Genomic DNA, 13,775 nt, shown 5'->3' on the forward strand with positions numbered 1-13,775 from the left:
CGGTCCGTTGTGGTGAAGAAGGAGCTGAGCCGAAAGGCAAAGCTCTCAATTTACTGGTCGATCTACGTTCCTACCCTCACCTATGGTCATGAGCTCTGGGTCATGACCGAAAGAACGAGATCCCAGATACAAGCGGCTGAAATGAGCTTTCTCCGCAGGGTGGCAGAGCGCTCCCTTAGAGATAGGGTGAGGAGCTCTGTCACACGAGAGGAGCTCGAAGTAGACAGAGGACGCCTCCCTCGGGAGGTGCTCGGGTCCTGTCCCTCTGGGAGGAGACCTAGAGGAAGACCTAGGACACGCTGGAGCAACTAAGACGCTTGGCTGGCCTGGGAGCGCCTTGGGGTCCCCCCAGAAGAGCTGGAGGAAGTGTCAGGGGAGAGGGAAGTCTGGGCATCCCTGCTCAGACTGTTGCCCCTGCGACCTGGCCCCGGATAAGCGGTTGATGATGGTGGATGGATGGATGGATGAATTGCAATTGAATAACTATACCTAGATTACAGTTTGAATTTTTATCTTTAAATGTAAATATTAACTTTGAGCTTTAAACACATCAAGATTTTCTGTGTGGACAGCTTCATGTTTGGTCATTTCTTTTAAATATCTGAGAAATACAATTTGACTTTTGCATGATTTTCTTAATGTAACAACATTGTTTCCAATTATGAACAGCTCTTGAGTTTTTAATCTGTAAACTCTGTTAATTCTCACCTGGCCAAATGCAACACAGCCTCCAGGATGTTGGAACCATCTTTGGCACTAGTCTCACAGAACAGAGTGTTGTATGTCTGTCAGCGGAGAAACAGAAAGTCAATAATCTTATTAAGTAATGGATTTATGAGACTAATGATGACAGAGCCTGTTTGTATGTAACTACCATGGCCAGCTTTTCACCATAGCTGGTAGGAACAAAGTTAGCTCCGTCTTGTCTCAGGTCACACTTATTGCCCACGAGCATGATGGAAATATTGTCTGGAGATAGGTCCTGGTTTTCAACAACAACAAACATAATCATATTACCAAACATCTAAACTACAGAACAGTGGTAGAAGACAAAGCAAACACATGACGTCACACACTGTTCAACATGCAGAAATATTAACAAAATATTTGGACAAAAACAATTGTATTTTTTTCCATCATCAACACTGACATGTCTATGGAAGCGTATTGCTGCCACACTGAGAGGAAAAAAATTGGCTCAGTATCACATAATAACGTAAAACGTATAAACGAAATAACCTAAGTTTTACGTTATTACGTGATAAGTTTCACGCAATTACGATAAACTTATCACGTTATTTTGAATTGTCAATGTATGGCGCCATGCGACTCCATGTAGCCCCCCCTTACCAATATTGTCAAAACCCAAGTGAAGCAAAATAATTCGGGGCTTGCCATCAATAACCACAGAATTCCAACCGCTAAATATTGGTGTTTCAAAGTTAAATTGCGAGCTGCGTGGGACCATTGAATGACAGAAGGCAAACACACATTCACCAAGACAGGGAGGCAACGCCGGGCGAGTTACGGCACTATCTGCTAATGGACCGTGGATGCCTGGGCTAACGTATCAGTCTCAAATGTCGTCCGAGCTTTCACGAAGGCCGTAATCATCAGCAGCAACGAGACTGACTCGGATAATGACAAAAGATCCCTGTATGCTTGATTGACAGTTTTGTTTCGCTTAATGCGCCTTATAACCTGGTGCTGTTATGGTCCGAAATATACGGTAACCAATAAAACTGCTTCATTAATAAAACAAAAACCATTGATTCCGTTTTAAAGATTTTTGTTTGATCAGAACTTTACCTCTATCATATCCACCCACTCTCTCACGTTAAGGAAACTTCTCTCACAGGTGACGTCATACAGCAGCAAAACACCGTCCGCTCGACGGAAATATGACTTAGCAATGCTGCGGAACCTTTACAGGAGAGGGGAAAAATTGGTTAATTGGATTTAGACTAGATTCTGATATAATATATACCCACATATTATTCTGATTATACCTTTCCTGTCCTGCAGTGTCCCATAACTGAAGTAGAACAGGATCTCCATCAACTACCAGTGTCTTGATCTGGAAATCCACTCCTGAACAAAAAAAAAAAAAAAAATCAATATCAACTAAATTTCTCAAATACCAACAACCAGTCGGCCGGTATCAGCCGTTACTATTTTAATCTGTTAGTATCAACCTATTGTTTTGAAACGTTACCAGATTATCTTTAAATGAAAAAAAGGAAAGGGATATAACTGGATTACATGGACTACATTTTTTACTGTGTCCCACTGCAGCCCACTATCGAATGACCTACATACTGGCACCGGTCCCCGGACCAGGGGTTGAGGACCCCTGTTTTAAGAATTTTTTAAGGACAGAATTTGTGACCTTCATCAGTAACAGCACATGAGATCATGTCAGCATGTTCACAGCCTTGTCCAATAGTTGTAGGTTAATAGCATCCTCTCACTGGATGGTAAAACAATTTGTGGCCCCAGGACAGGATGATGTGGCCTCTAACTCTAGAATAGCTCTAGTTTTAGTTACATCACTCTATGTTTTACAAGATTTTTCACTGTGTCATCTGACTTTAATATACAGGACATAAAAATGGCGGAGTTCCATTTATTATATTACCCTTTTAAGGAAGTTATACCAATAAATATTTTCCGTCATGCCCCCATTTTGGACAGAAATGTTTCCACACACCCCCTCCCTCAAACCCACACTCCCACAAATTGAAATACTATTGAGGACCTGATAACATTTATATATATATACTTTGTACAAACCACTGTATAAGTTGCTGTCACCTAGTGACTAGACACTTGCTATCATTTAAGCATTAAAGCAGTGGTACACTTATGTCCAGCCATGTTCTATTGGAAGTCCCTCACGCCCGCCCTGACACCTTACCCCTCCCCCCCGGGGGGCCCCGCCCCACTATTTGAGAAGTATCGTGTTATACAAGGGTGTATATAAATTCATAAATTCTTAATAAATTCAGTGCATTTGTTAGTGAACAGACTCAAACAGACGTGGGGGGTGCCGTTGTCATATGCGCCCACTACCAAAAAAAAAAAATTAAATGTGGATGCACAGCTGTACTGTAAAGTCCTAAGTCAAACCAGCCAGAACTGGCTCTGGATCTTGGACCAGTTATTTTTTCTTTTACAAATACCATATTTTTCACACTATAAGGCACACTTAAAAATCTTTAATTTTTGCAACATTGCATGCATTATGTATTAGGGGTAATACGGCTACTGAGCTCGAACCGATTTTGTAAAGCCAAACCACACAGCGCATCACACATGAAGGCACACAACTGGAGCACACTTGGAGCCAACAATGACATTAAACTCTATTATCACAATTAGAAGATGCTCAACAACAATTGTTACTGTATGGTTGTGTAACTATGTACTGTGTGCATTTTGTTTTTGTATTGTCGATGTAAGGTGCGATGCAGAAGGACGACTCAGAGGCATGGCTGTCGACTTTTTCGTGGTCAAAAACGCTTTTATTTCTCATTTTTTATCGATACAGGAAAAAAAACACTCTCTCACTCTCTGCAAAACATCATCCGCACTTCAGCACTGAACAGCGTCAAAACAACAATACGGTGACCACCCAGAACAAAAATAGTGACATCCACCTGACTCTGGAGGGACGAACAACAACAACAGCAGTGTCCACCAACTCCAGTGTCCACCATAGGTCACTACCCTTTTTCCACAAATCCCTGTCCCTTTTGATCCATGCGCGCCCATCTCACCAACGTTGTCAACACCCACAGAATTCCAACCGTCCAATTCCAAATCCAAAATATTGGTGTTAATTTAAAGTTAAATTGCGAGCTGTGTGGAAGCATTGGATGACAGAAGGCGGACACACATTCACCAAGACAGGGAGGCTACGCCTCTGCCAATGGATCATGGCTGGGCTAAGATATCAGTCTGAAATGTGGTCCGAGCTTTAACGAAGGCCGGAATCATCACTGAAAAACTAATTAACAGCAACGAGACTGACTCGAATAATGACGAGAGGGATCCGGGCATGCTTGATTGTTTCACTTAATTGTTTGGCTGACTGTTTTGTTTTGCTTAATGCGCCTTATAATCTGGTGCGCTTTATGTATGAAAATAGACCTGTTCATTGATAGTGCGCCTTATATTGCGGTGCGCCTTATAGTCTGACAAATACAGTAGTTATAAGATTTCTTTCTACAAAGCAGTGCTGAGAGTGATATGTTCACATAAAATATATCTTTTTCTAATCCAACTCACCCAAGGTTGCACTGGAGCTTGGCATAAATTCATTCTTACAAAGGCGCAGCAGGAAGCTGGACTTTCCCACAGCAGCGTCTCCTGCCAAAACGATTCTGAAGGCCTTCTCTGACGTCATGTAGCCCCGGTTAACATTATCTTCATCCTTCTGAATATGAGAAAGTGACAAAGCAACATGTCACTCTTTATGTAATTTCACACATCACTCCAACTTAAATTTAAATTTAAATTTATTATTAAGTGAAGTAAGCTTAAGTTAACCAACATATTGCACAGTTAAAATACAAATATAACTACCATACATTCATTAATTCATCAGATGGAAATTTTGTACACATGGACACACGTGGACAGATCATCTAACATACCTACACTTATGGTCAGTCTAAAACACGGGTGTCAAATTCATTTTAGTTCAGGAGCCAGACTTGGGCTGTGGGCAATGGGCTGGACCAGTACAATCATAACACAATTGTTATATGTAATTTTAGAAAACATTTCCTGAACATGAAGTGTTTTATTTTGAAAATGTATCAAGCAGGCCGGTTTTGGCCCGTGGGCCGTATGTTTGACACACCTGGTCTAGAGCAAATCGTTAACATAATCCTTTTTGCATTTGGACTGTGGGAGGAAACTGGACAAACAAGATAAGAATCTGAAAACTCCTTACTATCATTACAGTTCTACAGGGTTAAATGTAGTTGGTGGTTCATTGGTTCTGTGGTTAGTGCTATAAGGAAGAACTACTAACCAATACAAATATTAGCAAAGTATATGAGACTAAATTTAAATACTTAAATCTAAATATTTAAAACTCTACCTATTACTATAGTATCTCAAGATCCATATTCACGTGTTATTTTCATGAAACTGGTAAACAGTTGCCAAGCTGGACTGTTACCTCCCTAATGTGGCTGTAAGTTATACTACGGTTGAAAATCCGGAAGATCCTGATGTGACAGAAATTAACTTTACAACTTTAATTTTTAACTTTTTTACCAGGAAAAAACATGTGTAAAGATAAATAATAGCATATATTATTAATACATGCATTGGTGGATATTTAATCCTTGGGAAATGTATTGACATTAAATATCTGTATTGAGTTAAATATCTACCTGAACACTGATGGCACTGAGAGCCCTCGTTTGGGGTTTCGATGTTTTGCTGTCACTAGTGATCTCAGGCAGTTTCCAGTCCAACACTGAGCTGCTGTCCGAACCAAATGCAGATTCGGTGTCCTGTGTCTCTGCTGGCTGCAGTGGGGTCACATGTGGACAGTTCTTACCAACACAGACAATGTGGAGACACATATTTGACGTAACAGAATTCCTTCTGGTTCTCACCTCAGTATCTGAGTTTTCTCCCATCATTCTGTCATCCTCCACTGTCTTCTTCCCCCTCTCTTCCTCCTCCTCTTCGTCTTCATCTTCGTGACCTTTAACCTCCTGCTCGGAGTCGTAACCACCATGGGAGCCCCTGAGTGTGGACAGGCCGCTGTCCATGTAGAATTCAGGCAGACTGTCCTCTTCACACTCACTGCTGTTCCTGCGCATCAGGCCGGGGTCACACATGGCCAAGGCCAGTGTGTCGGAGCTGGGTTGATGGTTGTACGGACAGAAGTTGTCGTTCATACGCTGGCAGTACCTGAGGAGCATGACAGGAAGGGATGAAGTGATGCATAAAATCAGGTAGAGTTTTAATGTTTGCTTTAAATCCTTGTTACTATTTTAGTACCACTACTGTTAGGGATATGTTAGCATACGGTGTTGAGTCACCACCAATCCTCATCACCCCAACTATGTACTTGTTAGATGAAAAGTGTTGCATATAGACATCCAAAGTGATTAGCTCTCACCTGTCTATTAACGCATACGGCGATGTGTAACAGATGCTCTTACTCCTGTTCCTGCTCTTCATTTCTACTGGGGACTCACTGTTACCAGACTGCAATAGAAAAGAAACATATATGAGTTTTAATATTAAATACAGTTTCCACATTCCTTATGACAAAACATTAAGTTTACTAACAAACCTAACACATAAAAAAAATTAAAGTGCATTTTTACCCTTGAAATCCTTTCCAGAGTTGTCCTCAGACCATCATTAGTGTCATGAAGCTTTCTGTTAGCTTGTCTACACACAGACACACAAGCATACACAATATTGGCCCTTAGAATCAAAAACAGTGTGTGTACACTGTGTGTATATGTGTTTGTGTCTTACTGCAAAATCTCAATCTGACTCTCCAGAATGTCACGTTCTTCAGAGAACTGGTGCATGAGCTCCTCATCTCTGTAACACAACAGGGACATAAACCTAAAACATTTAAATTTAGGTATAAACTTGAAGTTATCTGATGATTGTCAATGTTATAACAACAAATTATAATCATTTTGTTCCTCTCTTTAAATAAATATATATATATTAGAGAGACGATAACACAGTTGCTATGCTGAACTATACTGACCCTTCATCAAAAACACCAACATTCAACAAAAAGTTTAATAAACACTGCTCTATCTCAGCTAGAATCTGTTACAACCCCATGCTTATATACTATGGGTATGCCTTACATGTATGCACCAAGTGTATTTATTTTACGGTGGAAAAATGGAAATAGAGCTGCATTGAAACTGACAGGTGATTGGTGGATACTTTACCTTCCAAAACATTTTATCCATGACAAATTTAAAATTTTAAGTGAGATATGATTATGTGGCTGCCAAAGCAGAAGAATATTTATCATAAATAAATAAATAATAATATAATTAACATTTGGTAAAAATTTGTTTTATGCATAAAATAATATTTTTAATATCTGCTGCCTCTTACAAGTTGTTAGAATCTGTTTTTCTGCTGTTTTTCTTTTTTTAATCATGAATAATTCATGATTGTTTTATAACTACTGCAGTACTATTACAATACTAAATGCAAAATGTGTTATATATGTTTAGATCTGTGTTTTTTTTAATTAATTTAACTTGTAACTTTAGCCATTTTGTTAATAACTAATAATAATTAGGGACAGAGGAATAAGAGAGGCAACAGGAGGAGACAGTTTGTGCCGGAGCAGTGTGACTCCGCTGTCATTTCAGCTGCTGCTGTTGCTAAGTGACGCTTGTACAGAAGTTATTATGTGTTTGAAGGTGTTCCAGGATATCCTGTTAATGCTCTGACAGAACTCACGGATCTCCTCCCCTCCTCTCTCTTGCTCTCTTTCTCTTGACAGTCGTGGTGTGTTCCCAAACTTGTTCAACTCACTTCGTTAGCAGTGCAGTCCTAGCAAATATTTACCAAACTCAAGTTAAAACTCTAATGCTACTAAGAGTATTATTGCACTAATTAAAAACGAGTTCTCTCCATGTGCGCAGTTGCAAGATCAGTGTCAGATCGAGAAATTTCCCAAAGGCATTGGACTAAATAATCCTGTGATCTAACAGTGTGTTTAGCATTGAGGCTAAAGCATTGAAGAGTAGCCGAAGACTTTCATATAACAATGTAAAGTTCTTATTATTAACTTCAAAGAACATCAGACTCAGACTAAAACATTTTTTCTCACTTCTTAGTTTGGCTAAAATGAACATTTGTTTTCCCACGTATTTTTGAATGTTAACTCGTTAACTAGTTTGAATGTTAACTAGTTTAGTGCTAATCGAGAGCGCTACATCAAGGCTCAGCTACATTAAAGGTTATTTTAAACTTAATTAACTTGGTTTAACTTTTTGGTGGTTGGAAAAACAATGTTTCCTAACAGATACAGCGCATGGAGAAAGGTGAATGTGAAGTTCACCTTTCAGAGTTGATACTTTGATCAGCTAACTCGGTCTTCAGTAAGTCCATCTCACTGTGTAAACAGGCGACTTTGGTCTGAGATTTCAGCAGCTCCTGCTTCAGTCGCTGGTTTTCCTGTTTTCAATTCACAGAAGCAGGATAAGGATGACACACCCTTTTCAGCGGAGAAAACAAATGTTTTAGAATTACAGAAACAATAAGCGTGAGTCTCACCAGCGTCATCTCAGAGATCGTCTTCTTTAATGTCAGAGACTGGTCTTTCACTGTGATGTTCATGTACTTCTCTTCAATCTGACCGACAAAATCATATTGAATTTAATCAATCATTGAATCACTGAATGATTGAATTATTAATTAAATTAATTAAATTAATTAATAGATTGAACTCCACTGCACGTGCATCGCATGTATTTACCAACACCAGACTGTGAATCATTTTTGTATGTATGAATGTATGTATGGCCAAAGACATAGTTACTTATGGTTTTCCTTCAAGTTAATGAAGTCATTGAACATATTCATACTCAAATACATATGCTACACCATAGAGATGAATAAACCTGGTCTATAGAGTATATTTTGAAGCCCCAGGCCTGGTGTAAATAAGGCACTTTCACAAAAAAGTGTTTGTCTTTAACACTTGACCTGACTTTACTGTACCAGTGTGTGCCATATTTATCTCCAGTTCATACAGAGTATATTAGGTAATTACAATATATAACACAAACTGCTTCCACACATGCACTAAAGCCCAAGGAGCTGCAGAAGTCACTTCTTTTCAGAGAATCTCTGGTCAGCTCCTCATTTAATCCCAGCATAAAGTCTGAGCAAGCAGCAGGTGAAGGTGGAGATATTTCATACAGAGTGAACGGCTTATTGATTCAGTTCTTCCTTTTTTTTTCTCTTTTTTTGTGCCTGTGCCAAAATTTGTGACTCAGTTACACAAATTCATACACTCATATACTTAAGGCCAGGTGTGTCAAACTCATTTCAGTTCAGGGGCTGCATACAACCTACCTGGTTGTCAAGTGGGCCACACCAGTACAATCACAACATAATTGACTATTAACTCAAAATAAGTCATTTTTTCTTTGTTTTCCTGCAAATAAGTACAAGCATTTTAGATATTTATTATTATTATGTATTCAAATGTAAGGACATGCAGTTTTACTAAGAAATTCTTGAACATAAAGTGTTTGTGCATTTTATTAATTTTAATTTTTTTCAAAATTAATCAAGCGGGCCAGTTTTGGCCCGTGGGCCTTTTTGACACCCCTGGATTAGAGATTAGAGATCAGACCAGAATTTAGGTAAGAATCTAAATCAGTGTCTACAATGGTCATTATTTCTTCTTGATTCACTCCTGCTTCTTTTGTTTGTGCAAAAACTAGAATTTAAAATGATGTTTGTGTTAGCATCAACCCACCAACTGCATCTTCTGGATCTTACACTGAAGTTCACACACTTCAGTTTCAAAGTCTCTCCGTATCTCACTCAGTTCTGCCTCTGCTCGCATCTTCTCCTGCAGAAACACACACAGGAGCCCAACATACAGTGATTGAATCGTCGTCAATGGTAAATTTGTTTATTTCATGTTGTCTTATGAAGCTATTTTTTTTAATCACCACTCTTGTTTTCTGTCATTGCGTTAAATCAAAGTCTATAAAAGAAGTCTTCATTCCATTGAAAATATTTTTCAAGTTCTCCATCAATATTCCAAGATATAATAAAATTTAACAATTGATCCCTATAGTCCAGCACTGTTTATCATGTCTGACTCAATAATCGGTGTTGTTTTGGGGGCAACTTCATGGCAGGAGCAACACCAACATAAGCCGTTGCATAATTGATTGATTGAAGTTTATCAGCTACAGTTTCCAGAAATAGTTCTTTCAGTTGTCTGTGAGTGCAATCCAGAGCCGTGCGGTCAGGGGAGGCAGGAGAGGCAGTACCTCACCTGCCATCACGATAAAAACGGAGAAAAAAATACATAAAATAAATATTAATATTTTCCACTGATCTGTGTAAAAGATGCATTTTCAGTAGACTCCACAGTAGACTACACATTTTTTATATTTTATTGAGTAAAAATCGCCAAATTTGAGTGTTTCGCATTTAAATCCTGGATGAGGCACAGACGAGTTGTGCCTCTCTTCTGACTGCGCGATCCAATCAAACTGGGTCACATGACGCAGGCCCGTTTCTGTTCCAGCCAATAAAGTGCAGCGAAAAGTAGGCAGGGGAGGCAAATAGTACTCTGCTTCACCTCAGCGGTCGTACGTGTACTGAAAGTCGACGCTAAGCTAGAGCCAGTAGTAGGTGAAGAACAGCGTTTTCTATAATCTGCCTGATCCGACTCACTATGTATTGTATTTCAAGACAGAAATATTTCTCAAAACTAGACTTTTGGTCCAGACAGAAGACGATTAGTGATGGAAGACCAACGCTGGAGCTAAAAGGTTATCTAAAAGTTAGGAAATCACCTATATTGCCTTTTACTCTCATTGTGTGATAACGTCTGGACTAACTCGGGATACTGTGACCTGAAACATTTACAAAGAAGCCTCAGCAGACAAAGAAGATCAGCAACAAACAACCAAAGCCAGATGTCTTCAAAAAATTCTGGAAATTCAAGGATCGATTTGGCATCGGATGAGCAACGGACACTAAACATTAGTGTCCATTAGCGTAAAAATAAGATGGGAGTAAGTAGGAAAAAATTCAAGTATTTAATAACTAAATATCTGGCCTAAAATATATATATGTTCTTATCAAATTGATATACAACCTTTGATCAAAGCACCAGAATTTAAAGTTTAAAAAATAACCGAATTCTTTACTAAAGGTCAAAATTAAATTTGTGCTGCACCCATCTCTATTTGTTTACAGTAAATATAAATTGCTTAGACAAGGGTGCTCTGTCCATTTGTATAAAGATACGTTCTTTGTAGGACCAATATGTTCCTGTGCATATGTTTGTGTTGGTGTCAGTGTCATTCAAAGAGGAATGCTGATGATCTTATTTCATCTTATTTCACTATTCATCCAACAACATCACCTGGTAATAAACCTATGTACCATCCAAGAGAAATAAGATGCTCTTTTCAGTTCTTACAATTGTAAATCTGACTCCAGAGGAGTCAGTGCCTCACCAGCCATGAACCTCACCGCACGTCATTGGTGCACTCTGACCTTTTTGTGTGCTTTTCATGCACAAATTAAACAGCAGCTCCTGTGTGGCTGAGGTACACTTACATAGGTTGCATGTTCCAGGATTTAAAGACAGAGAGCTGCAGACTCTGTGCATGAAATGTATTTTACTGCTGGTTGTGGTACAAATATGTAAATACATTTTCACTTCTTGAGTGTATTTTAGTCAACAGTTCAACTAACATGTTTTAGCGCCATCTGGCTGCTGTTTAAAACATTCGTTGTAAAACGCAGCAGAGTTAGGAGTTTGGATCAGTCGTCTGATGTTTAGATGTTTGTTTTACATGAGGGACGAGTGCTCCAAACACACCCACCTTAACACTTTAACTACACAAACTGCAGCCACAAAGACAATGGAAACACTAGGCTCTATCACCAACAGAAACTTCCACTCAATTCAAGTCACAGGAGACACATCATCTTCCACTCACCTGTTCTCGTGTTGTTTTCTCTGCAGCCTGGATGCGCTGGTCCATCTCCTCCTCCATCTCACTCAGTTGCATAGATGCCTGGTCCTGTGCCCTACAGGACCAGGGAGAGAGGAATACTGTCACTGAAGTACAAACATAGTTCTTTTCTTTGTTCACTAGATATTTTACAGGATACATTAATGAAAAACTGAAGAGCAAGAACTGGCTCTTTTTTTTCCTGACATTACAGTAAAATAATTTTAAAAAGGTGGCATATCACATAAATGAAGTATATTTACGGGTTACAAAAAAGGTACATTAGGTGACTTGGAAAATTCTAGTCAGCCATTGTTGTGTGTTTTCCTTCTGAAAACAATGATTTATAGCACTCTGCTACTCTCTCTCTCTCTCTCTATATATATATATATATATATATATAGTATATATATTATATATACATATAATATATAAAAATAGATATCAAAAAGGATGTGGCAGCATACTAACACATTGCAGCGCATCCTAAACAAACAGAGACAGAATCATTAGCATATATTCAACTTCCTCTTCCTCTGCTTCAAAACGTGCTGAAAGTGGAACTACCGTTTGTGTTGGATTGCCACAATAACCATTTTATTTCCATTGTCTTGTTCTGACCAAAATCGTAATCGAAATCAAAGTTCAATTATTTGCCCAGCCTTATCACATGGTTCAAGTGACTCTTTGTTTACTGGTGTTTTCAACTGAACTGTGCTAATGGCGTGGAATCTCTGCTCACTTTCTGTTTAGTTGTCTGTATCAACAGTACAGGAAGTTTCATTTTATTCATCTTTTTCATATTATTTTCATATAATTTATCCTTAGCTTTGTTGATATGCTGTCTAACATGGTTTCAGTTTTAAGTGATGTCTTACTGTGGTGCAGGGTCGATCCTACACACTACAGCAGTGGTTTCTCTAACCTTTTTTGTACCAAGGACCGGTTGGCTGGTAACAGCCGTTACTGAGGACCTGTAATACTGCGCCATCATTGAAAGGATCATTCAATTTTAAATATAAAACATCTTTTAGACTTTATTCTGTATCAGAGTCTGAATGACCAATTGGTTTGAAACATTACCAGATTATCTTTAAATGAAGAAAGTAAATGGATATGACTTGATGTTTTTTTGACTGGTAGCAAATGACTTCGGTCCCTGAACCAGGGGATGGGGACCTCTTCACTACAGTACACATTACTCTATAATCCACTTATATAACACGGCACGGTTTATTGCACATTAATTGAAACCCAACCTTAAGAAGCATCAGTGACAATACTTATGTATGGGAAAAATAACGGTATCAGTGCATATCTTCCATAACATTCAATCATTTAATAATATATAGTTTGTGACTAGCCTTATATTATGTTGTTGAATTTAATAAAAACAAAAGATGTTTTGCACCTAAAGTTTCTATTGTAATAGTCTTTTGGACTAGGTCTCGTGTTTGTTGGATGTATTTGTTGTTGGGACTTTACTGCCACTGAATGAATGAACATTGAGGTTTTATTTTGTGTATGCGCACACGCATTGTCTTACCTTTTGATAGCCAGAGCCAGGTTCTCCATCTCCAGGTTTTGCTGCCTGATCTCTTTGGTGAAGTTCAGGATGACTTTTTCAAACTGGGGTATCAGTCTGGGTTCTGTCAGGCTGATGTTCTGGTACAACATTGCTGCTTGCTCATTTCTGGAGTGAGATAAGACGTTGACATAATATCTTAATACTTACATCTTGACAAGACTGTTAACATCATAGTACATATTTGAAAAAAAAATCCTGCTACACTTTACAATATAAATGATTAGTCAAAATATATATTCACAGATGCACACTCTGAGTTTAGGAAAGGAAAGGTCATTGTCATTGTGACACACATCACTGCACACAACGGGTGTGGGGACGGTGCCATGCTGAGAGCACCTCAGTGGTAATAGATTAGAATACTTCTCCAGTCGTTTATTTTTGCTTTATTGTTGGACCTGACGTTTTGCTATTAAAACGAATCGACCATCTACCGGCTGCTTCCA

The 13,775-nt window shown here is 38.7% G+C and overlaps 1 protein-coding gene across 1 annotated transcript in view; it reads right to left on the minus strand.

Annotated features, from left to right (window-relative positions):
- rasef (RAS and EF-hand domain containing) overlaps nucleotides 1–13,775 on the minus strand; it is a 38,741-nt gene that overhangs the window by 1,932 nt on the left and 23,034 nt on the right. The window contains exons 7-20 of the mRNA XM_008337673.3: nucleotides 11,727–11,817; nucleotides 9,512–9,607; nucleotides 8,299–8,376; nucleotides 8,084–8,199; nucleotides 6,517–6,585; nucleotides 6,360–6,426; nucleotides 6,149–6,237; nucleotides 5,637–5,937; nucleotides 5,409–5,546; nucleotides 4,291–4,438; nucleotides 2,010–2,091; nucleotides 1,810–1,924; nucleotides 875–982; nucleotides 709–785 (exon numbers count right to left, since the gene is read on the minus strand). Coding sequence (XP_008335895.1) covers nucleotides 709–785; nucleotides 875–982; nucleotides 1,810–1,924; nucleotides 2,010–2,091; nucleotides 4,291–4,438; nucleotides 5,409–5,546; nucleotides 5,637–5,937; nucleotides 6,149–6,237; nucleotides 6,360–6,426; nucleotides 6,517–6,585; nucleotides 8,084–8,199; nucleotides 8,299–8,376; nucleotides 9,512–9,607; nucleotides 11,727–11,817 — 1,575 coding nt within the window. The remainder of the gene's footprint in view (nucleotides 1–708; nucleotides 786–874; nucleotides 983–1,809; nucleotides 1,925–2,009; nucleotides 2,092–4,290; nucleotides 4,439–5,408; nucleotides 5,547–5,636; nucleotides 5,938–6,148; nucleotides 6,238–6,359; nucleotides 6,427–6,516; nucleotides 6,586–8,083; nucleotides 8,200–8,298; nucleotides 8,377–9,511; nucleotides 9,608–11,726; nucleotides 11,818–13,775) is intronic.

Source organism: Cynoglossus semilaevis, unplaced genomic scaffold, assembly GCF_000523025.1.
Source record: "Cynoglossus semilaevis isolate Cse_v1.0 unplaced genomic scaffold, Cse_v1.0 scaffold1854, whole genome shotgun sequence".
Classification (NCBI taxonomy): domain Eukaryota; kingdom Metazoa; phylum Chordata; class Actinopteri; order Pleuronectiformes; family Cynoglossidae; genus Cynoglossus; species Cynoglossus semilaevis.